The 24,684-nt window shown below is 45.7% G+C and overlaps 2 protein-coding genes and 1 pseudogene across 3 annotated transcripts; 2 read left to right on the top strand and 1 right to left on the bottom strand.

The window, feature by feature from the left end:
* Positions 1 to 756: 756 nt before the first annotated feature.
* LOC123104792 (GDSL esterase/lipase At5g45910-like) lies at positions 757 to 8,160 on the bottom strand. The gene is made up of 6 exons (XM_044526688.1): positions 7,810 to 8,160; positions 6,787 to 7,002; positions 6,512 to 6,663; positions 6,212 to 6,413; positions 1,267 to 1,344; positions 757 to 1,176 (listed from the first exon to the last, which is right to left on the bottom strand). Exons 1-6 carry the CDS (start codon positions 8,126 to 8,128, stop codon positions 959 to 961), a joined length of 1,185 nt encoding a protein of 394 aa, XP_044382623.1. The 5' UTR covers positions 8,129 to 8,160; the 3' UTR covers positions 757 to 958.
* LOC123104791 (uncharacterized) lies at positions 1,342 to 3,337 on the top strand. 2 transcript variants are annotated; one of them, XM_044526685.1, is made up of 2 exons: positions 1,342 to 2,743; positions 2,980 to 3,337. In XM_044526685.1, exons 1-2 carry the CDS (start codon positions 1,606 to 1,608, stop codon positions 3,012 to 3,014), a joined length of 1,173 nt encoding a protein of 390 aa, XP_044382620.1. In that variant the 5' UTR covers positions 1,342 to 1,605; the 3' UTR covers positions 3,015 to 3,337. The 2 variants fall into 2 exon arrangements, with proteins under 2 accessions (XP_044382620.1, XP_044382622.1); XM_044526687.1 differs by having other exon boundaries at positions 1,412 to 2,737.
* Positions 8,161 to 20,870: 12,710 nt separating the features above from the next.
* LOC123104793 (BTB/POZ domain-containing protein POB1-like) lies at positions 20,871 to 24,580 on the top strand (annotated as a pseudogene).
* The last annotated feature ends 104 nt before the right edge of the window (positions 24,581 to 24,684 follow it).

The raw sequence follows: 24,684 nt of genomic DNA on the forward strand, positions 1-24,684 counted from the left end.
TGTAGACTTTCCCTCGGCATACATGATTGATGGTAGTTCTTCATGGTGCATTTTGACACAACACGCGCGGAGATATACAAAATTATATGGCGCGTGTTAGGCTCTAGCCAGCTGATCCGCGCGTGAGATCAGCCGCATGGACTTCCCGCAAAAAGTTATGGTAGAGCGTGTTATGAGTGTCCATTTTGCATAGAAACACACACAAAAGAAACCTTATCCAAGCGTTGCAACAATATTTACTCCTACTATGTATGACAAAAGAATATACATAAAACATGAAAAAATAAATTAGATCTTTTGCAGAAACCGTAGTAGTGTTGTGGTAGAGTCACACAATTTTTTAAGATTGATCTTGTTTTATCGATCTCGTCGGCAGGAATTCAAATATATAAAATATTTTAAAATACTGTTTTTTAAAAGAGATATCGATGAATTAATATCTCTCGAGCCAATAAATTGCTAGGTTTTCTAATGCTGACATAGCACTATTCCCCTGCTAATGCTGGCATAGAATTCTGTAGCATATCTGACAAGTTAGATGGGTATTGTAGAGTGCAATGTTAAGAAGAAGCATTCGAATATTTTCTGCTGCATTTCGAGCGGGCATCTCGGCGCCGGAATGAACGCATGTACTGAAGGTTCCGTGCAGCATAGATTTTCCACTTTGGACGTACTCCCTTTGTTCCAAATTACTTGACTTCCATTTGTCTAAACACGGATGTATCTAGACATTCGTGTCTAGACAAATGGAGGTCAAGTAATTTGGAACGGAGGGAGTACATACTTGAGCGGTTCAACATTCTGTAAACTACTACGTGGGCAAGAGGCCAGGAAGCAACCTATGCCGTGCCGGTGCCTGGTTGTTCTAGGATTATCATCATCATACATAATTGATAGGTAGATACATGGATCTGCTTGGTCCTTTTTGGTGTAGGGCTGCTTTACGAGAGTTTTTAGCCTAGGATAGGATGGGAGGGGTGCAGTAGGGTCCCCTGAGCAGTGCCCCGGCGATCACCTTGTTAGCCGCCTCCGTAGGGTGGATGCCGTCCCAGCTGAGCCGCGCCGACGGGTGGCGGCACGCCACCGTGGCCCCGTCCATGCCGCACCTCGCGCTCAGGTCGAAGTTGTACTTGCCCCCTCCCGCCCCGCAGCAGGCCTCAAACGGAGCGCTAAACCCTAGCGCGCCAAGCCAAGCAATCACGTACTCAGCTTGTTGAATTGTTCAAGCTAGAGCTAGAGAAAGGAAGAGAACTTAGTAGGTACTACCAAACTTGTGGGGCTCCTGGACCATCTGGTACACGAGGCCGTAGTAGTCCGCGTACATGAGCCTCGTCGAGTTGTGGTTGTTAGCGTACGTGTGTGTTCACGTCGTGCGTCTGTGCACGTACGTGGGTTAGTCATGGGTTAAGCCCAAGTGGCCCGAGTCTTAAGGCTGGCTTTGTGTGTATGGTTAGGCATGTACAGCTATATATGGTGTAATCTCCGAATCAATCAATACAGAGAGAGAATTGCACGAGTTTCCTTTCCCTGCTGTCTTTCCAACTCTAGCATGGTATCATCCTGTTAGATCCTCAACTTCCGCTGCCTCCACTCCTTCCTCGCAACATGAGCTCCTCGTCTGATCTCTCCTCCGGCGGCTCTGATTCCGACGAGGAGTTCGGCCCTCCCGTCGCCACCCAGAGCCTCCCCACTCTCCAAATCCAGAGCCTTCGCATCCGCGATCATGTCATGGTCACCCTCGACTTCGAGAAGGAGAACTATGGCCTGTGGCGTCGTCAGTTCCTCGACGCCCTCGCCAAGTTCGGGCTCACTCATCATGTCGATGGCTCGCCGGCGCAGGCCACCTCCGACTGGGTGCTCGCCGACTTCGCGATCCTATCGTGGTACAACGCCACGGTGACTCCCTCGACCCTGGAGATCGTCGCGGACCGCAAGGACAAGGCGTACACGCTCTGGAGGTCCCTCCGCTCCCTCTTCCGCAGCAACCGGGATGCTCGCATCACTTACCTCCTCGACGAGTTCCATGGCTTCATCCAGGGTGAGCTCTCCGTCGTCGACTACACCTCCAAACTCAAGCAGATGGCAGACACTCTGCGGGACCTTGGGCATCGCGTCAAGGATCGGGATCTCGTCCACAACGTCCTGCGCGGCCTCGACGACCGCTTCCAGCACGCCGTGCCACACATGACCAGCGGGCGCCTTCCCACCTTCATCAAGCTCCGCGCCTTTCTTCAGCTCGAGGAGCAACGGCTCGCCCGTCAGGCACGCGTCGCCGCCCGCTCCGCCCTTCTGGCGCAGGCGCACGCGTTCTACGCCGCTCGCCCTCCAGCACCGGCCCCCTCCTTCCACATGGCGGCGCCCGGTGTTCAACCGGCAGGTGCGGGGCCCTCCGCTGGTTCTCCAGGGTCGCGCGGTCGCAAGAAGCGCAAGCACAACTCGTCTTCGGGCGCCGGCTCCTCCTCCGGCGGGGGCGTGCCCGCTCTCGGTCACCATGGCGCTGGCTCACGCCCTCCTGCTCCCACTACTGTTGCCGGGACGTTCCAGGGCATCCTCGGGGCGCGACCTCCTGCTCCCGCGACCCACCACGCGCTCCAGGCCACGTCCAGCCCGGCGCCGTCTCCGCAATGGGACCAAGCCGCTCTCATCGCGGCGCTCCACCAGATGTCCGTACAGCCGCCCTCGACTCTTGGAGGCGACTGGGTGTTCGACAGCGGCGCGTCGTCCCACATGAGTTCTGGTGCTGGTATACCCTTCTCCTCTCCCACCCCATCTTCTCCTTCCTCCATCGTTGTAGGCGATGGTTCCACTCTTCCCATTGTAGGACTAGGTTCTGCTTCTCTTAACACTCCCTCCCGTTCCCTCTCTCTTCTCGAAATTCTCATCTCTCCCTCCCTTATCAAAAACTTAGTTTCTGTTCGAGCTTTTACTCGCGATAATTCTGTTTCGGTTGAATTTGACCCCCTTGGCTTCTCTATTAAGGATCTAGCCACCAAGACGGTGCTTCTCCGATGTGACTCCACCGGCGACCTCTATACGTTGACGCCTCCACGCCACTGCCTCGCCGCCACCGTCACTGCCACCATCTGGCACCAGCGCCTCGGACATCCCGGTGCCGCCGTCCTCGCCAAGGCTTCTACCTACTTCAAGTTCACCAACAATAAAAGCTCCATGCCGTACTGCGATGCTTGTCGTCTAGGCAAACACACTAGGCTCCCATTTGTTTCTTCCCATTCGCAAACTACTTTTCCCTTTGAACTTTGTCACTGTGATGTATGGACGAGTCCCGTCTTGAGTGTATCCGGTTATCAATACTATTTAGTTATTCTCGATGATTTCACTCATTATGTGTGGACCTTTCCGGTTCGTCGCAAGTCCGACGTTCATCGCCTACTCGTTCTCTTCTACGCCTATGTCCAAACACAATTTTCTCGCCCCATTCTTGCCTTTCAGACCGATAATGGTCGCGAATTCGATAATCACGCCAACCGCACCCTTTTCGCGTCCCACGGCACACTTCTACGCCTCACATGCCCATACACTTCTCAACAAAACGGCAAGGCCGAGCGTATTCTCCGCACCCTTAACGACGGCGTTCGCACCCTTCTTCTCCATGCCTCCATGCCGCCACGTTGGTGGGCTGAAGCCCTAGCTACTTCTTCCTACCTCCTAAACCGGCGTCCATGCAAACCTCGCCTCATCACCACACCGTTCGAGTTGCTTTTTGGCCGCCCACCTGAGTTCCGTCACTTGCGCGTGTTCGGATGCCTATGCTATCCCAATCTCATCGCTACGACACCTCACAAACTCTCCCCACGTTCGGTCGCATGTGTATTCCTTGGCTACCCAGACGATCGAAAAGGATATCGCTGCTACGATCCAATCTCGCGGCGTATCATTTTTTCTCGGCATGTTACGTTTGTGGAGTCTGTTTTTCCATTCAAAACGCTGCCTGATTCATCCTCTATCTCCTCGGATCTGCCAGATAATCCCGCATCGCTTGATTACGTAGATCCCGCCGCCCCTGCATGGGCGCCGCCCGAGCCGGCCGCTTCATGCGCGCCACTTGGCTCGGTACCTACCTCCTCGATTCCAACTAACCCCGCCTCCCCGCCCATGCCATCCGGCCCCACGTGCATGCAAAACTGCCCCGCCTCCCCGCCCATGCAGCAGCGCCCTTCTCGGTCAACTGCACGTGAGTCTCCTCCCACTCCACCAGCCTCACCACATGCCTCCTCACGCATGCAGCCATGCAGTTCACAATCCCATGAGCCACCGGACCCATCCTGCCCGCGCATGCAGCAACACAGTTCACAGCGCACTCCGTCCTCCAGCTCTCCAACTCCCCCCGCTGCGCCCGCATCACACGTCCATCCGATGCTTACGCGCGCCCATCACGGCATTTTTCAGCCAAACCCACGTTACGCCAACCTGCAGGCGACGACCATCTCTCCGCTTCCATCCTCTGTCCGTGCTGCTCTGAAAGATCCAAATTGGCGCGCGGCTATGCAGGTGGAATACGATGCTCTCATGGCTAACTCTACCTGGACACTTGTACCACGGCCGCCTCGCACTCATATCGTCTCCGGCAAGTGGGTTTTCCGGATCAAAACCAACGCCGACGGCTCGCTGGATCGCTATAAAGCCCGTTGGGTTGTCCGTGGTTTCGCTCAACGTCCGGGCATCGATTTTGGGGAGACTTTTTCTCCGGTGGTCAAACCGGCAACGATTCGCACCATTCTCACCTTAGCATGCTCACGCGGCTGGCCTGTTCACCAGCTTGACGTGAAAAATGCTTTCCTCCACGGCGTTCTTGATGAGCAGGTCTACTGCTATCAGCCAGCTGGGTTCGTCGACGACACTCGTCGTGATCATGTATGTCGACTCTCTAAGTCGTTGTACGGCCTCAAGCAGGCGCCACGAGCCTGGTTTCACCGCTTCGCCACCTTCGCCGCCACCATCGGGTTCACCGCGTCCCGCTCGGACGCCTCACTCTTCCTACTACGGCGGGGCGGCGATACTGCTTACCTACTGTTGTACGTCGACGACATCGTCCTTGCTGCTTCATCGACGACCCTTCTTCGACACATCGTCGATCAGCTTCAGCGCGAGTTCGCCATGACGGACATGGGCGATCTTCACTACTTTCTCGGCATCCGGGTTCATCGCACGGCGCGTGGGTTCTTCCTCAACCAATCCCAGTACGCCGACGAGCTTCTTCAACGAGCCGGCATGTCTCAGTGTCATCCTGCATCTACCCCTGTTGATACGTCACCCAAGGTTCCTGCTGATGCTGGCTCCCCGGTGGATGATCCGTCTGAGTACCGTAGTCTTGCTGGCGGGCTTCAGTACCTTACCATGACGCGCCCTGACTTGGCCTACGCAGTTCAGCAGGCATGCCTACACATGCATGATCCTCGTGACTGCCATCTCGCCATCATCAAGCGCATCTTGCGGTATGTTCGTGGCACCTCCACCTATGGCCTCCTTCTGTCATCTTCCGCCTCTACGGAGATCGTGGCTTACTCCGATGCGGATTGGGCCGGCTGCCCGGACACTCGACGATCTACCTCGGGCTATTGCGTCTACCTCGGCGGCACACTCGTGAGTTGGTCCTCCAAGAGGCAAACCACTGTCTCTCGCTCCAGCGCGGAAGCAGAGTATCGCGCCGTCGCCAACGCCGTTGCTGACTGCGTGTGGCTACGGCAACTCCTTGATGAGCTTGGTTGTTCTCTCCCGAAGGCCACGATTGTGTTTTGTGATAACATCTCGGCGGTGTACATGTCCACCAATCCAGTGCATCACAGGCGGACGAAACACATCGAGCTGGACATTCATTTTGTCCGGGAGAAGGTGGCTCTCGGCGACTTCCGGATTGTACATGTTCCCACCACTCAACAACTCGCAGATATTATGACCAAAGGCCTCCCGGCAGCAGCTTTTCAAGCCTTCCGTTCCAGTCTATGTGTCTTGCCAAGCGACGACAGCTCGACTGCGGCGGGGTGTTAGCGTACGTGTGTGTTCACGTCGTGCGTCTGTGCACGTACGTGGGTTAGTCATGGGTTAAGCCCAAGTGGCCCGAGTCTTAAGGCTGGCTTTGTGTGTATGGTTAGGCATGTACAGCTATATATGGTGTAATCTCCGAATCAATCAATACAGAGAGAAAATTGCACGAGTTTCCTTTCCCTGCTGTCTTTCCAACTCTAGCAGTGGTGCCTCCGCTGGAGGGCCTCCACCTGCTTCCGGAGCATCCAGTTGTGGTACTTGCTCAGGAGGTTGTAGGCCTTGAGGCAGCCGGCGTCGTCCAGGTCGCCGTCGCCGTCGCCGTCCCCCAACAAGGACAGGAAGATCGGCAAGCAGCCGGTCGGGAAGATTCCCGGGACGACGACGTGGACGGCGCCCAGAGCAATCAGTTTCTGCACAAAAATAATTCGCCTTGAGTCTTAATTTCTTGGCTAGCTGGAACATACTATATGCATGCAAAATTAATTTGCTGTCAATGGCATAGAAATACCTCCACGCCGTCGGCGATGGCACCAACGATCTTTGGGGTGTAGTTCATTGCCTGCTCCGGTGTCAAACCGCGTTCAAGCAGCTGCACGTTGTAGTCGTTCCCGCCGTATGCACCGAACATGAAGAGCGATTTCCTCATGTATCCTTTGCAACCTAGTTAGTACATGCATGCAACACGTTTTTTCCTTTACCGTTCGGCATGAATTCATGATGAGCCTTTTTAAACGGCCGGGTTAAATTAAAATATCGATTTGTTCAGAATAGGTGCGTGCTCACTCTGCTCTGTCCCGCATATGGAGGGCAACAAGTCCTTGAACCATTGGATCTGCGTGTCTAGTGAGCCATGGTTCCACACCGGATTTTCAATGCCCAGAGATCTGTAGAAGGTGAAGTTCATGGCCGTGCCACCGGTGATGGCCATGTTTACGCCCCGACGGAAATCTTTGCCTTTCGCTTTCGACGGTGGGAGTAATGGAAGCCCAAGTGCTTGTGCTGGCATCCATGCATGGACACAAATAAAATTCAAGTTATAACAAACTTGTGTCTCAGTTGACGTGAAAGTAGATCAAACATTGAAACAAAATATCTCAACATAATGGTCACGCTTTTCTTGCAGGAAATGAATTGTTTCTTATGCTAATTTTTGGGTTTAAAAAGACAAAAAAATCATTCATTTCCTTCATTTTATTGGTTGGTGAAAACAAATTGTTTTCCGGGATTGTAAGGCATTGTAGCAATTATTGTAGAAACTCTTTTTTGGCATTTATTTCCAAATGTAGTACGTGCATCTCTTAGTTAGTTAAACTACAAGATGCACCTAGTGGAAAAATGGTTTTGCTTCTTTTTTTTACACGCTTTCAACCAAACCTTTTAAACTTGGTCCAAAGTAGCCAGGTTTGTATGATTTATGATACCCATAAATATATATTATTATACTATTTACAGAGAAATCATTGTGAACTAAGAAAAATGACCAGAAATTTCAAAAAAAAGTGTTCACTTATAAAAATGCTTACAAATTTTAAAAATGGTCACAATTTTTATAAAAGAATGATGAATTAATAAACATGTTCATGATTTTATAAAAATATTTGTGAATTTGGAAAATACTCATGAATTTTAAAAATGCCCATAAATTTCAGTCATTACTCGACGTATGTAATGTTAATTGATCGATGCGTAGCATATGCCCCATAGTTATTTCTCAATTGAACTGATACAGAAATACTAGCAAACCTCATATGTTGAGGAAAAAGTATGTATGCTTTGGAAAACTTGCGTAAAAACGGATTGAATTACCAACAAAATCAACAACCACGCGGCCGTCGCACCACCGGCAAGACGGCCTTCCGAAGTAGGTCTCGCCGTACGGCGGGTGGGTGCAGGTGAGCACGTTCAACTCCGTCTTGTTGCTGCTGGCGACGCATATGTTGCCTGTCTCATCCATCGAGTCACCGAAGGTGAACATGGCATTGTATTTCTTCGGTGCCGCCGCCGTCGACGATGTAGTAGTAGTACTGCTGCCGCCACCACTGGCCACCACCACCACCGTGATCAGTTGGATGACTAAGGAAGCCATGAGCAGCGATGACCCTGAGTATAAGCTTGGGAGTTTCATGGTGACCTGAAAATATTTCGCTCGGACTTGTTAAGCTTAGTTGATGGTGATCTAATGGCGGCAATCGAGGTTGGCCGATATATATATATATATATATATATATATATATATATATATATATATATATATATATATATATATATATAGACACTGCCGACTGTTGTCCTTGCTAAATTAATGCTGAACAGTTGGCCGTCAATAAAGTGTCCAGAGTGGTTGGATTGCAACACAACATCGAGGCTCTATCATAACACCTTGCTCATTGGCACCATCAATTGAGCCGCGAGAGTGGTTGGATTTCAACATCACTATTCCCTCCATCTAGGTGAGTAAGATGTTTAGGCGCCGTTCATTAACTTTTCATCTCGATGCCCGCCCTGCCTTGTTCGCCAGCGAGCGCTTTCACCTCTGCCTCGTTGTCTCTCGTGGAAACCCCTTTTCTCCCTTTTTTTTCTCGGACAAAGACCAATGCATGCAGCACGTCCATACGGTTATTAGGCAAGAAATAAAAACGCTTTGCATGCTACGAATTACGAGGGTCTGCATGGGTAGCTAATAAGGCATCCTCTTAACTGTTGTGATTAAATGTTGTGTTTAGAAGAGAGAACTATTCTTCTTTTCCCCAATCTACTTGCACCTAGGACGTGATGCACCTTCTAATATGACTTATTCACCTAGACAGAGGGAGTAAAAGGATTGGCCGCTTTAAAACATGGTTAATGATACAACCAACGGCCGGCTATAAGAAGTTGTCATGTCATCTACAACCAACCTTTTAGCCGGCGCGTATAATAGTAAGTTTTAAATATGTACTAGTTTATCAATAGTTGGCCCACCTTACATCCTTACAAAGTGTCTTAGGTCTCGTGTTGCAGCTGGCTACTAATCAAGAACCCGCTTCTCTTCTCTCTCCTCTTTTCTTTCCTCCACCTAATCACAGATATATTATTCTATTCCTTATAGCATGCTTATGTCACCCTATTGTACTTGTTTTTACTGCGCCGTTCGTGTTGTTGAGTTTCTTAAAAAAGTAATCACTCTGTTTTAAAATATATGGTGTATTACTTTTTTGAAAAGGTAAATTTTTTAAGTTTGATTAAATTTGTAGAGAAATATATCAAAATCCATAATATTAAATCGGTATTTGAAGATTCACCATGAAATGAATTTCCATACTTTTTTGTTTAATATTGTGATGTCGATATTTTTACTTTGAACTTGGTCAAACTTAAAGAGATTTCACTTTCTAAAAGACTAATACCCCTTATATTTTTGAGCTGATGGAATATTTAGTTTGGCAAGTGGGGAGATGATACAGTGTGTTTTATTTTTATTTATAATGCATTGATTTGGTGGGTCTTTTGTGGTGCGATTCTGTGTTATCCGTTAACCAACTTATATTTATGTATGGAATTTTGTGTCAGTGGTTGCATATACTACATTGGTGCTACAATATCACATGGTGGCATTTCTTTTTTCTAGGTGGTGGGAGGGTGTGTTGTATTAATATGTTTCTATAGGCCGGCTGCTGCTGATTAATTTGAAAAATCGTTGGCCCAGTCAAAATCATAAACCAAATTCCAAATTGAATACTCAATTGAATGAAAAAGTTTCAATATTAGGGAATATAATTAATGAATTAAAAGAATTGAATGGGATAGTCTGAGAAATTGTTGACCCGGTCAAAATCGGATGGCCCAATTCTAAATTGAATAAACTAATTGTGAGTTTTTAAAAATTAGGAAGCATAATGTATAGTATAAAAGAACTCAACGAGAGAGCTGTGAGAAATTGTTAACCTGGTCAAAATCGGATGACTCAAGTCTAATTAGAGACCTCAATTAAATGTGGGCTCTTTAAAATTAGGGAGCTTAGTGTTATAGAGGATACACTGCCCGTCAAAGATCTCCTCTATGCTGCTCGGTCCTCCTTCTCTTCCCCGTTCGGCGGCCTTGTAGGCAGCAAGAGGAGTATAGACACATATGTTTCATCCCCCCCCCCCCCCCCCGGCCGGTCCTGAGATTTTGGGGGCCAGGGCGAAAATACAATTTGGAGCCCCTCCCTTGTTATAAACATAATATGCATATTATGTTCAAATTTCCTTGTAAGATTCTTCGATGCAAAATCACTTGTGATTGTGTCAATGTCAATATCATCGAATGGTTAGTTCTCGATGCATAATCTTGCATAACCATTTAAGCCCTGTTAGGTCATTGTTTATCCCAAATGGTTCTTCAATAATTTCAAATTTGAAAAGCTTCTTTTAGATGATGCAACAATCACATGCACGGTAAATCTGAATAAATCTTTAAACACCGTGACTTAAATACTTTCTTCAAGGGAGTGATTCATATCAAGCAGAACAGACAGATATTGAACATGAAACAAAATCCACCTCAACTTCTAGAATTTCTTCTTGGCAACTACTTTTTATCAAACTATTTCATTCTCAAAGCACCAAGTTTTACTTTAAATTGTAGTAATATGGGCATACCTGAGATTGATTAGATTGACGTCTGTCATTGGACGCTCGGTGATGATGTGATGTGGATTTCTGGTGACAGACACTCGGCGATGTACGTGTGCAGCCCCGCCGGCAATGTTAATTTTCAGGGGTAGGTGATGTTAATTTTCAGGGGTAGGTGATGTTCAACCCTCAGCGATTTGGGATCTGGAGTTTGGAGCCAGAAGAGAACATAGAATATAGCGAATTAAGGATGAACTCACGTCACACAATTGTTTTTTTAGAGGGAGAATGTCTCACGATAGTTAAGGAATAAAGAGAATGAGCCAACGTGATTTATGTGTGTACTCTGATTGGTTTCCGCACGATCGTATGCTTTTTATGTGCGTACGATGTTACCTATCGTCCCTTCCTTCTAGGGGTTGGGCTACTTCTCTTTTTCTACGTGAAGCTATGGCCCATGAGATATTGTATACTTACCTTTATACGTACATTACATCTTTGGTTTAGAGAAATCTTGTAGGAATTTTATAAGATAGGATTTTTATAGGAAAAATTCCTTTAAAGCCCTTTGGTTTGTAGGAATGAAAATCCTATTTCTGTGAAGAAATTCTTCCTATCCTCCACATTTTATAGAAAAATAAATATTAGCCTAGACTCAATGGAAAAAATCCTATTATGAACCAAATGAAGGAAATATGCCCTAGAGGCAATAATAAAGTTATTATTTATTTCCTTATATCATGATAAATGTTTATTATTCATGCTAGAATTGTATTAACCGGAAACATAATACATGTGTGAATACATAGACAAACGGAGTGTCACTAGTATGCCTCTACTTGACTAGCTCGTTAATCAAAGATGGTTATGTTTCCCAACCATGAACAAAGAGTTGTTATTTGATTAACGGGATCACATCATTAGGTGAATGATCTGATTGACATGACCCATTCCATTAGCTTAGCACCCGATCGTTTAGTATGTTGCTATTGCTTTCTTCATAACTTATACATGTTCCTATGACTATGAGATTATGCAACTCCCGTTTGCCGGAGGAACACTTTGTGTGCTACCAAACGTCACAACGTAAATGGATGATTATAAAGGTACTCTACAGGTGTCTCCAAAGGTACATGTTGGGCTGGCATATTTCGAGATTAGGATTTGTCACTCCGATTGTCGGAGAGGTATCTCTGGGCCCTCTCGGTAATGCACATCACATAAGCCTTTCAAGCATTGCAACTAATGAGTTAGTTGCGAGATGATGTATTACGGAACGAGTAAAGAGACTTGCCGGTAACGAGATTCAACTAGGTATTGAAATACCGACGATCGAATCTCGGGCAAGTAACATACCGATGACAAAGGGAACAACGTATGTTATTATGCGGTCTGACCGATAAAGATCTTCGTAGAATATGTAGGAGCCAATATGAGCATCCAGGTTCCGCTATTGGTTATTGACCGGAGACGTGTCTCGGTCATGTCTACATTGTTCTCGAACCCGTAGGGTCCGCACGCTTAAGGTTTCGATGACAGTTATATTATGAGTTTATGAGTTTTGATGTACCGAAGTTAGTTCGGAGTCCCAGATGTGATCACGGACATGACGAGGAGTCTCGAAATGGTCGAGACATAAAGATTGATATATTGGACGGCTATATTCGGACAAGGAAGTGTTCCGGATGATTTCGGAGAAAACCGGAGAGCCGGAGGGTTACCGGAACCCCCCCGGGAGAAGTAATGGGCCATATGGGCCTTAGTGGAGAGAGAGGGGCAGCCAAAGGTGGGCCGCGCGCCTCCTCCCCCCTGGTCCGAATTGGACTAGGAGAGGGGGGCGGCGCCCCCCTTTCCTTCTCCCTCCCCACTTCTTTCCCCCTCCTAGTAGGAGTCCTACTCCTACTAGGAGGAGGACTCCTCCTTGGCGCGCCATAGGGGCCGGCCGGCCTCCTCCCCTTGATCCTTTATATACGGGGGCAGGGGGCACCCCTAGACACACAAGTTGATCCATGTGATCATATTCTTAGCCGTGTGTGGTGCCCCCTTCCACCATAATCCTCGATAATATTGTAGCGGTGCTTAGGCGAAGCCCTGTGACGATAGTACATCAAGATCGTTACCACGCCGTCGTGCTGACGGAACTCTTCCCGGCACTTTGCTGGATTGGAGTCCAGGGATCATCATCGAGCTGAACGTGTGCTAAAACTCGAAGGTGCCGTAGTTTCGGTACTTGATCGGTCGGGCCGTGAAGACGTACGACTACATCAACCGCGTTGTGCTAACGCTTCCGCTGTCGGTCTACAAGGGTACGTAGATCACACTCTCCCCTCTCGTTGATGTGCATCACCATGATCTTGCGTGTGCGTAGGAATTTTTTTGAAATTACTACGTTCCCCAACAGTGGCATCCGAGCCTAGGTTTTATATGTTGATGTTATATGCACGAGTAGAACACAAGTGAGTTGTGGGCGATATAAGTCATACTGCTTACCAGCATGTCATACTTTGGTTCGGCGGTATTGTTGCACAAAGCGGCCCGGACCGATATTACGCGTACGCTTACGCGAGACCGGTTCTCCCGACGTGCTTTGCACATAGGTGGCTTGCGGGTGACAGTTTCTCCAACTTTAGTTGAACCGAGTGTGGCTACGCCCGGTCCTTGCGAAGGTTAAAACAGCACCAACTTGACAAACTATCGTTGTGGTTTTGATGTGTAGGTAAGATTGGTTCTTGCTTAAGCCCGTAGCAGCCACGTAAAACTTGCAACAACAAAGTAGAGGACGTCTAACTTGTTTTTGCAGGGCATGTTGTGATGTGATATGGTCAAGACATGATGCTAAATTTTATTGTATGAGATGATCATGTTTTGTAACCGAGTTATCGGCAACTGGCAGGAGCCATATGGTTGTCGCTTTATTGTATGCAATGCAATCGCGCTGTAATGCTTTACTTTATCACTAAGCTGTAGCGATAGTCGTGGAAGCATAAGATTGGCAAGACGACAACGATGCTACGATGGAGATCAAGGTGTCGCGCCGGTGACGATGGTGATCACGACGGTGCTTCGAAGATGAAGATCACAAGCACAAGATGATGATGGCCATATCATATCACTTATATTGATTGCATGTGATGTTTATCTTTTATGCATCTTATCTTGCTTTGATTGACGGTAGCATTATAAGATGATCTCTCACTAATTATCAAGAAGTGTTCTCCCTGAGTATGCACCGTTGCGAAAGTTCTTCGTGCTGAGACACCACGTGATGATCGGGTGTGATAGGCTCTACGTTCAAATACAACGGGTGCAAAACAGTTGCACACGCGGAATACTCAGGTTATACTTGACGAGCCAAGCATATACAGACATGGCCTCGGAACACAGAGACTGAAAGGTCGAGCGTGAATCATATAGTAGATATGATCAACATAGTGATATTCACCAATGAAACTACTCCATCTCACGTGATGATTGGACATGGTTTAGTTGATTTGGATCACGTAATCACTTAGAGGATTAGAGGGATGTCTATCTAAGTGGGAGTTCTTTAAGTAAATTAATTGAACCTAAATTTATCATGAAACTTAGTACCTGATAGTATCTTGCTTGTTTATGCTTGATTGTAGATAGATGGCTCGTGCTGTTGTTCCGTTGAATTTTAATGCGTTCCTTGAGAAAGCAAAGTTGAAAGATGATGGTAGCAATTACACGGACTGGGTCCATAACTTGAGGATTATCCTCATTGCTGCACAGAAGAATTACGTCCTGGAAGCACCGTTGGGTGCCAGGCCTGCTGCTGGAGCAACACCAGATGTTATGAACATCTGGCAGAGCAAAGCTGATGACTACTCGATAGTTCAGTGTGCCATGCTTTACGGCTTAGAATCGGGACTTCAACGACATTTTGAACGTCATGGAGCATATGAGATGTTCCAGGAGTTGAAGTTAATATTTCAAGCAAATGCCCGGATTGAGAGATATGAAGTCTCCAATAAGTTCTATAGCTGCAAGATGGAGGAGAGCAGTTCTGTCAGTGAGCATATACTCAAAATGTCTGGGTATAATAATCACTTGATTCAATTGGGAGTTAATCTTGATTGCGTCATTGACAGAATTCTCCAATCACTGCCACCAAGCTACAAGAGCTTCGTGATGAACTATAATATGCAAGGGATGAATAAGACTATTCCCGAGCTCTTCGCAATGCTGAAAGCTGTGGAGGTAGAAATCAAGAAGGAGCATCAAGTGTTGATGGTCAACAAGACCACTAGTTTTAAGAAAAAGGGCAAAGGGAAGAAGAAGGGGAACTTCAAAAGGAACAGCAAGCAAGTTGCTACTCAAGAGAAGAAACCCAAACCTGGACCTAAGCCTGAAACTGAGTGCTTCTACTGCAAGCAGACTGGTCACTGGAAGCGAAACTGCCCCAAGTATTTGGCGGATAAGAAGGATGGCAAGGTGAACAAAGCTATATGTGATATACATGTTATTGATGTGTACCTTACTAATGCTCGCAGTATCACCTGGGTATTTGATATTGGTTCTGTTGCTAATATTTGCAACTCGAAACAGGGACTACGGATTAAGCGAAGATTGGCTAAGGACGAGGTGACGATGCGCGTGGGAAACGGTTCCAAACTCGATGTGATCGCAGTCGGCACGCTACCTCTACATCTACCTTCGGGATTAATATTAGACCTAAATAATTGTATTTGGTGCCAGCGTTAAGCATGAACATTATATCTGGATCTTGTTTGATGCGAGACGGTTATTCATTTAAATCTGAGAATAATGGTTGTTCTATTTATATGAGTAATATCTTTTATGGTCATGCACCCTTAAAGAGTGGTCTATTTTTATTGAATCTCGATAGTAGTGACACACATATTCATAGTGTTGAAGTCAAAAGATGCAGAGTTGATAATGATAGTGCAACTTATTTGTGACACTGCCGTTTGGGTCATATCGGTATAAAGCGCATGAAGAAACTCCATACTGATGGGCTTTTGGAACCACTTGATTATGAATCACTTGGTACTTGCGAACCGTGCCTTATGGGTAAGATGACAAAAACACCGTTCTCCGGTACTATGGAGAGAGCAACAGATTTGTTGGAAATCATACATACAGATGTATGTGGTCCGATAAACGTTGAGGCTCGTGGCAGATATCGTTATTTTCTCACCTTCACAGATGACTTAAGCAGATATGGGTATATCTACTTAATGAAACACAAGTCTGAAACATTTGAAAAGTTCAAAGAATTTCAAAGTGAAGTTGAAAATCATCGTAACAAGAAAATAAAATTCCTACGATCTGATCGTGGAGGAGAATATTTGAGTTACGAGTTTGGTGTACATTTGAAAAATTATGGAATAGTTTCGCAACTCACGCCACCCGGAACACCACAGCGTAATGGTGTGTCTGAACGTCGTAATCGTACTTTACTAAATATGGTGCGATCTATGATGTCTCTTACTGATTTACCGCTATCATTTTGGGGATACGCTCTAGAGACGGCCGCATTCACGTTAAATAGGGCACCATCAAAATCCGTTGAGACGACGCCTTATGAACTGTGGTTTGGCAAGAAATCAAAGTTGTCGTTTCTGAAAGTTTGGGGCTGCGATGCTTATGTGAAAAAGCTTCAACCTGATAAGCTCGAACCCAAATCGGAGAAATGTGTCTTCATAGGATATCCAAAGGAAACTATTGGATACACCTTCTATCACAGATCCGAAGGCAAGACTTTTGTTGCTAAATTTGGAAACTTTCTGGAGAAGGAGTTTCTCTCGAAAGAAGTGAGTGGGAGGAAAGTAGAACTTGACGAGGTAATTGTACCTACTCCCTTATTGGAAAGTAGTACATCACAAAAACCTGTTTCTATGACACCTACACCCGTTAGTGAGGAAGCTAATGATGATGATCATGAAACTTCAGAACAAGATACTACTGAACTTCGTAGATCAACCAGAGTGAGATCCGCGCCAGAGTGGTACGGTAATCCTGTTCTAGAAGTCATGCTACTAGATCATGATGAACCTACGAACTATGAAGAAGCGATGGTGAGCCCAGATTCTGCAAAATGGCTTGAAGCCATGAAATCTGAGATGGGATCCATGTATGAGAACAAAGTATGGACTTTGGTTGACTTGCCCGATGATCGGCAAGCAATTGAAAATAAATGGATCTTCAAGAAGAAGACTGACGCTGACGGTAATATTACTGTCTACAAAGCTCGACTTGTCACAAAAGGTTTTCGGCAAGTTCAAGAGATTGACTACGATGAGACCTTCTCACCCGTAGCGATGCTTAAGTCTGTCCGAATCATGTTAGCAATTGCCGCATTTTATGATTATGAAATTTGGCAGATGGATGTCAAAACTGCATTCCTGAATGGATTTCTAGAAGAAGAGTTGTATATGATGCAACCAGAAGGTTTTGTCGATCTAAAGGGAGCTAACAAAGTGTGCAAGCTCCAGCGATCCATTTATGGACTGGTGCAAGCCTCTCGGAGTTGGAATAAATGCTTTGATAGTGTGATCAAAGCATTTGGTTTTATACAGACTTTTGGAGAAGCCTGTATTTACAAGAAAGTGAGTGGGAGCTCTGTAGCATTTCTGATATTATATGTGGATGACATATTACTAATTGGAAATGATATAGAATTTCTGGATAGCATAAAGGGATACTTGAATAAGAGTTTTTCAATGAAAGACCTCGGTGAAGCTGATTACATATTAGGCATTAAGATCTATAGAGATAGATCAAGGCGCTTAATTGGACTTTCACAAAGCACATACCTTGACAAAGTTTTGAAGAAGTTCAAAATGGATCAAGCAAAGAAGGGTTCTTGCCTGTGTTAGAAGGTGTGAAGTTGAGTAAGACTCAATGCCCGACCACTGCAGAAGATAGAGAGAAAATGAAAGATGTTCCCTATGCTTCAGCCATAGGCTCTATCATGTATGCAATGCTGTGTACCAGACCTGATGTGTGCCTTGCTATAAGTCTAGCAGGGAGGTACCAAAGTGATCCAGGAGTGGATCACTGGACAGCGGTCAAGAACATCCTGAAATACCTGAAAAGGACTAAGGATATGTTTCTCATATATGGAGGTGACAAAGAGCTCATCGTAAAAGGTTACGTTGATGCAAGCTTTGACACTGATCCGGACGATTCTAAATCGCAAACCGGATACGTGTTTACATTAAACGGTGGAGCTGTCAGTTGGTGCAGTTCTAAACAAAGCGTTGTGGCGGGATCTACATGTGAAGCGGAGTACATAGCTGCTTCGAAGCAGCAAATGAAGGAGTCTGGATGAAGGAGTTCATATCCGATCTAGGTGTCATACCTAGTGCATCGGGTCCAATGAAAATCTTTTGTGACAATACTGGTGCAATTGCCTTGGCAAAGGAATCCAGATTTCACAAGAGAACCAAGCACATCAAGAGACGCTTCAATTCCATCCGGGATCTAGTCCAGGTGGGAGACATAGAGATTTGCAAGATACATACGGATCTGAATGTTGCAGACCCGTTGACTAAGCCTCTTCCACGAGCAAAACATGATCAGCACCAAGGCTCCATGGGTGTTAGAATCATTACTGTGTAATCTAGATTATTGACTCTAGTGCAAGTGGGAGACTGAAGGAAATATGCCCTAGAGGCAATAATAAAGTTATTATTTATTTCCTTATATCATGATAAATGTTTATTATTCATGCTAGAATTGTATTAACCGGAAACATAATACATGTGTGAATACATAGACAAACGGAGTGTCACTAGTATGCCTCTACTTGACTAGCTCGTTAATCAAAGATGGTTATGTTTCCTAACCATGAACAAAGAGTTGTTATTTGATTAACGGGATCACATCATTAGGTGAATGATCTGATTGACATGACCCATTCCATTAGCTTAGCACCCGATCGTTTAGTATGTTGCTATTGCTTTCTTCATAACTTATACATGTTCCTATGACTATGAGATTATGCAACTCCCGTTTGCCGGAGGAACACTTTGTGTGCTACCAAACGTCACAACGTAAATGGGTGATTATAAAGGTACTCTACAGGTGTCTCCAAAGGTACATGTTGGGTTGGCGTATTTCGAGATTAGGATTTGTCACTCCGATTGTCGGAGAGGTATCTCTGGGCCCTCTCGGTAATGCACATCACATAAGCCTTGCAAGCATTGCAACTAATGAGTTAGTTGCGAGATGATGTATTACGGAACGAGTAAAGAGACTTGCCGTTAACGAGATTGAACTAGGTATTGAGATACCGACGATCGAATCTCGGGCAAGTAACATACCGATGACAAAGGGAACAACGTATGTTATTATGCGGTCTGACCGATAAAGATCTTCGTAGAATATGTAGGAGCCAATATGAGCATCCAGGTTCCGCTGTTGGTTATTGACCGGAGACGTGTCTCGGTCATGTCTACATTGTTCTCAAACCCGTAGGGTCCGCACGCTTAAGGTTTCGATGACAGTTATATTATGAGTTTATGAGTTTTGATGTACCGAAGTTAGTTCGGAGTCCCGGATGTGACCACGGACATGACGAGGAGTCTCGAAATGGTCGAGACATAAAGATTGATATATTGGACGGCTATATTCGAACACCGGAAGTGTTCCGGGTGATTTCGGAGAAAACCGGAGAGCCGGAGGGTTACCGGACCCCCCCGGGAGAAGTAATGGGCCATATGGGCCTTAGTGGAGAGAGAGAGGGGCAGCCAAAGGTGGGCCGCGCGCCTCCTCCCCCTGGTCCGAATTGGACTAGGAGAGGAGGGGCGGCGCCCCCCTTTCCTTCTCCCTCCCCACTTCTTTCCCCCTCCTAGTAGGAGTCCTACTCCTACTAGGAGGAGGAGGACTCCTCCTTGGCGCGCCATAGGGGCCGGCCGGCCTCCTCCCCTTGATCCTTTATATATCCTTGACACTTTGCTGGATCAGAGTCCGGGGATCGTCATCGAGCTGAACGTGTGCTAAAACTCGGAGGTGCCGTAGTTTCGGTACTTGATCGGTCGGGCTGTGAAGACGTACGACTACATCAACCACGTTGTGCTAACGCTTCCGCTGTCGGTCTACAAGGGTACGTAGATCACACTCTCCCCTCTCGTTGCTGTGCATCACCATGATCTTGCGTGTGCATAGGAAATTTTTTGAAATTACTACGTTCCCCAACACCAAAGAGCATCTCCTTTCCTATTCCTACTCATAGGATTTGAGGTACATGTCATCTTATTTCCTATGACTTTCCTATTCCTATGATTTTCCTACCCTATAAACCAAAAGAGGCCAGGGAGCCCTTGAATCTTGGGGGGCCGAGGTGGTGGCCCCCTGCCCCCTCCCCCCTCTCTCCCTCTTAGGTCTCTTTTGGTTCATAGGATAGGATTATCGTAGGAATAGGAATTTTGTAGGAAATGAGATGGCATGTATCTCAAATCCTATGAGTAGGAATAGGAAACAAGATGTCATTTGGTTGACACCAAAGGAATTTTCCCATTGAGTCTAGGCTAATTTTTATTTTCCTATGAAATGTAGAGGATAGGAACCAATCCTATATAGGAGTAGGAATCTATTCCTATGAACCAAAGGGCTCTAAAGGAAAAATCCTATAAGAATCATATCCTCTAGAATTTCTATGAAATTCCTCCAAACCAAAGGAGGCCAAGGTTTGTTTTGTGACAACATTCATGAGGTGGTGGCGGCGAGATGTCGCGTTGGCCTCTCCGACCTGTACCTACCTCGACGACGTCTGCTTCGGCATTGACAAAGTGCCTGTGAGAGTTTGTGTCATCAGATCTGCTGGCTCTCTTTTGATCTTAGCAGTTGGTGTGCCTATCAAGGAGCGCAAGTGGCTAGCTATTGGTGTGGCGACTTCAACATTTTCTTCCGATTGTTCTACAACATGGTTCATTTTCTCCAACTCTCTGGATGAATGGTGATAGATTGCAAGTCTGTGCTGCATGGGGTGATGGTCCAGCCGATGCTTCTTTCAGCGATTTCTAGATCTCGTCTCAAGCGGCGAGTGGCTATTGCAGTATTTACATCACCTAAATACATCATATGTTTGAGTAGGAATTTTACATCACCTAAATACATCATTTGTTGGAGTTTTACATCTCCAAAAATACATCTTTTATTAAAGATGCCTTTTTGGATTATTATTATTCTAAAACAAAAATGACCAAATCCAATAGTGGTATTCCTTTGCGTCTGTTTCATTTTCACCGTTGGATCTGCTCCATCTGGATTGGAGGGATACGCTAGGTTGCAGTGTGACTTGGCTTCTATTTTCCCCGTTCTTCCTCCGGCGAGATCTAGGGTTACGGCCACCGGCGCTTTCAGAGTTGGGAGGGATGGCGGAGGGCAGGTGGAAGCCAGTTATATGGATGCGTCGCAAGAGGCTCCGAGACGACGCGCCTACCGAGGCTGAGGCGGAGGCGGTGGTGGGCGAGAGCTTCGAGTTCGCCTTCGACAACGAGGCCTTCTCCGACCGGGTGCTACGGGTAGAGGTCGTCGGCAGCGAGGAGGAAAATGGTGAGTGCAGGGCCTCCTGTGTCAGCGCCCTCTGGCCTATTTCGGGTTTTCAGTTCTGTTTGCTATTTCGAGCTCTACTCTAGAATTAAAATGCAGCATATCTGCAGTCATATGTTTCGATGCAGCAGTAGCGTTGGTGTTCAAGATACATCATACCATTCAAATTGAGAATTGCCACTGGGCGACTAAAAGGATTTAGAATAATTTGTATGTTATAGTTCTGTAGGCTGGTGAGATGCATGCTGTTTAAGGGTGCTTAATTGCTTACAAATGATTGGTGTACCCTGTCGGTATGCAGCACAACACTTCAGCCTTGGATTAAGGGATATATAGGGTGATCAATTTGTTCACATCTTTCAGAAGAAAAATGAACCGTGGGGAAATTTGCTTGATGGCTAACAATCGTTATATCTCTAAATGTAACTCCAAGAGGTCCAAGAACAAATACAAGAACAGATTATATACTATGAAATGTGTCATTGACTTGTTGAATGTACACTTGGAACATGAAATGGTTGTTTCATGCAATGAGGATGTGTGTACTGAGGGGCTCCCTGTTCCGCATTTGAGTTCAACATTATTCTGTGCTTTGTTTTTGGTTCGCCTGCATTTCAGTTGTTTTTTCATTGAACATTTACTGTATATATTAATATGCCGATAATCACTTGCCTTTAAGTAGTACAAATACATGTGGACCATGGTGCACACAGTATGTCACAGTCCGTTGATCAAATAGGTAGGACCTGGTTGCCATTTTCTTCGTTCGAGCAACATCCTGTTTACAGGCCAATCCTGGCAAGATAACATGCTACTGCTACTTGTTACTTTTGGAGGTATGAGATACTATTTTTTTTTTAAAAAGGGCAACCTGGTGCATGTAGCTCCCGCCTGCGCAGGGTCCAGGGAAGGGTCCGACCACTTTGGGTCTATAGTACGCAGCCTTTCCCTACATTTCTGTAAGAGGCTGTTTCCAGGACTTGAACCCATGACCTCATGGTCACAAGGCAGCAGCTTTACCACTGCGCCAAGGCTCCCCTTCGTATGAGATACTATTTTTAATTTGATAAAATTAGACCGGTCTTGTTTTCCACTTTATTACATCGGGTGCAGTTATACAAAAACCTAATAAGATCCCTGGGGCAACATTTATGATTACTGTACCCACTGACACGGGATCATGCTTATTATGACTTATGCAACCAAATTAGCATCAAGGTTCCGTGATGTTCAGCATTTTGTTGTATTTCTGAAGGTTGACTGAATGAATCCGCCCACATAGAGAACATGGTGCTTCAAATATTTTTGCATATTTCTCTATTAATCTGACCTAGGTATTTTTCAGGCGCTGATGGAAAAGGTATTGACTCCTCTTGTACCGTGATGGATACACCAGTTTTACGGGTCAATACCATACATGTTAGTTCGGCGATTCTTGCTGCAAAAGTCCTTTCTTTCTCAAAGTAATTCTGATGACCTGAAATAGATTTGTTATATAGTCAGTGGACTTAGCTTTCTGATAAGCTTCATGCTTCTTAGCTTTTCTCAAATGGCATGAAAGAGTCTGATCAGAGACATGCAACACTTACAATTGCTGATTCAGGTAACAGTGTTTTAGTGTAGTACAATCTTCATCTTATAACTGATGATTCTAGTTTGCTATTGTTATTTTTTAAAATATTGTTGATTTTTTAATTTAAAAGATGACTACTTGTAGAAGTTAAGAAACGATTACTTCTTGTTGAGAGGTGGACTGCTTTGGGGTTTCCTGCCACACTTTTTTTCATGACGAATTTGTTACTCTCATTTCCCCTATAGACCCTACACTCGATATTTTGTTTTATTATTTGCACACTATAGTTTTAACCAACTGATTCTTAAAAGTCACTGGTCATACTGCATACTCATCCATGCATAAAAGATAGCTATCGCTTTTCTTTTGTACTCCTCCGCCTCAAAATGTAAGACGTTTTTTAGGCCTAAAAAAACGTCTTACATTTTGAGGCGGAGGTAGTACTTTTTTATTTAACTGATACCGGTTGATATTTATTGAACTGTTTCATTAGACCTTATGCCTCCTTTCCTTTCATTTCATACTTGGAACAGAGGAAAAGGCCTTCATGGCGCTTTTACACTTAATGTATACCGGAAAGTTGACACCAACAACTGAGTCCACTCTTCTGGTTGATATGTTAATGGCCGCGGACAAATTTGAGGTTGTTTCTTGCATGAAGCTTTGTAGTCAAAGGCTCATAGACCTGCCTATGACCCTAGAATCGGCAGTGAGGTGCCTAGATCTCCCATGTACCATTCCATTGGCAGCTGCCATCAGAGAGGCAGCCAAGACCTTCTTTGCTGAAACTTACAAGGAATTCCTGTCAACAAAGTAAGTGATCCCCGTTTGATTCAGATATCTCCTTTTCTTTTTGAGGAAACATTTGGACATTGTTGTTATAAAATTACTATCTTAAGGCATTGCATGGTTTTATCGCATTTCAGGTTCCAAGATGAACTGATGAGGGTCCCTCTCGCTGGAATTCAGGCCATCTTATCAAGGAATCGCCTTGGGATTGTATCTGAAGGAGACGTCTATGAGTTCATGCTTAGGTGGGCCTGTTCACAGTACTCTAATTCAGAAGAAAGACACAAGATTTTGAGTTCACGGTTGCTTCCACTAGTACCACGAGTCCTCAGTATGAACGATTCCATTCTAATTGATCACCCGTCTGGTATAGTTAACTTTACTATCAAGCGTGAGAAGTGTTACGGGCTCTTCCCGTTAGGATCGATGCGTTCGCCGCCGTTCCATTGTGCGGGCCGCCGCTTCTACCTCTCGGCACGCTGTATGGCGACGGAGCAGCTCCAGATTTTCGGCCTTTCAGTAAATATGCTGGAAGACAAGGGGGCAGTAAGGGGGACAGTGGATTATAAGATTGGAGTAAAGACAAGGCCGTCGCTGCAGTTTGTCACCAAGCACATCAGCAGCACCACCACCGATAGTAAGCAACTTGTTGGATGTAGGGTTCCTTGGTCGGAGTTGATCGCTGATGACAACCCTTACTTCATTGATGACAAACTCCATCTGCAAGTTCACGTGAAGATAACACCACAGACGGAGTGATGCATACCCGCAAGCTTTATGGTCCTCGCTTAGGTCCCTCTTTGTTTCTGTGAGCGAAAAGGGAAGCCCCTGTTATCTGAAATCGGAAGAAACCTGAACCGGACACTCTAGTTATTTGCTAGCATTTGCTCTGCTCTCTTGTTGGTGACCGGAATTAATGTCTCATGTAAATATCTTAGAATTTGATGCTCGAGGTTTCACCATCTCGCATACTCCTACCAGTCGCAAAAATGTTATGTATGCCCCGAAGGTTATGCTATCATCCTTGTAATCTAAGTTATGCTATGGCTTGTGTGCTCTATGGTAATACGAACTTTGGCAACATGTGCCCCTGGGATGAAATAATGCTGCTGTATAGTATAGGTCAATGTTCACAAATCTGGTGCTCTGCAGATGAAGAAGCCTTGATGCAGTGAAATGTTTGAA

Source organism: Triticum aestivum, chromosome 5A (genome assembly GCF_018294505.1).
Source record: "Triticum aestivum cultivar Chinese Spring chromosome 5A, IWGSC CS RefSeq v2.1, whole genome shotgun sequence".
Lineage (NCBI taxonomy): Eukaryota > Viridiplantae > Streptophyta > Magnoliopsida > Poales > Poaceae > Triticum > Triticum aestivum.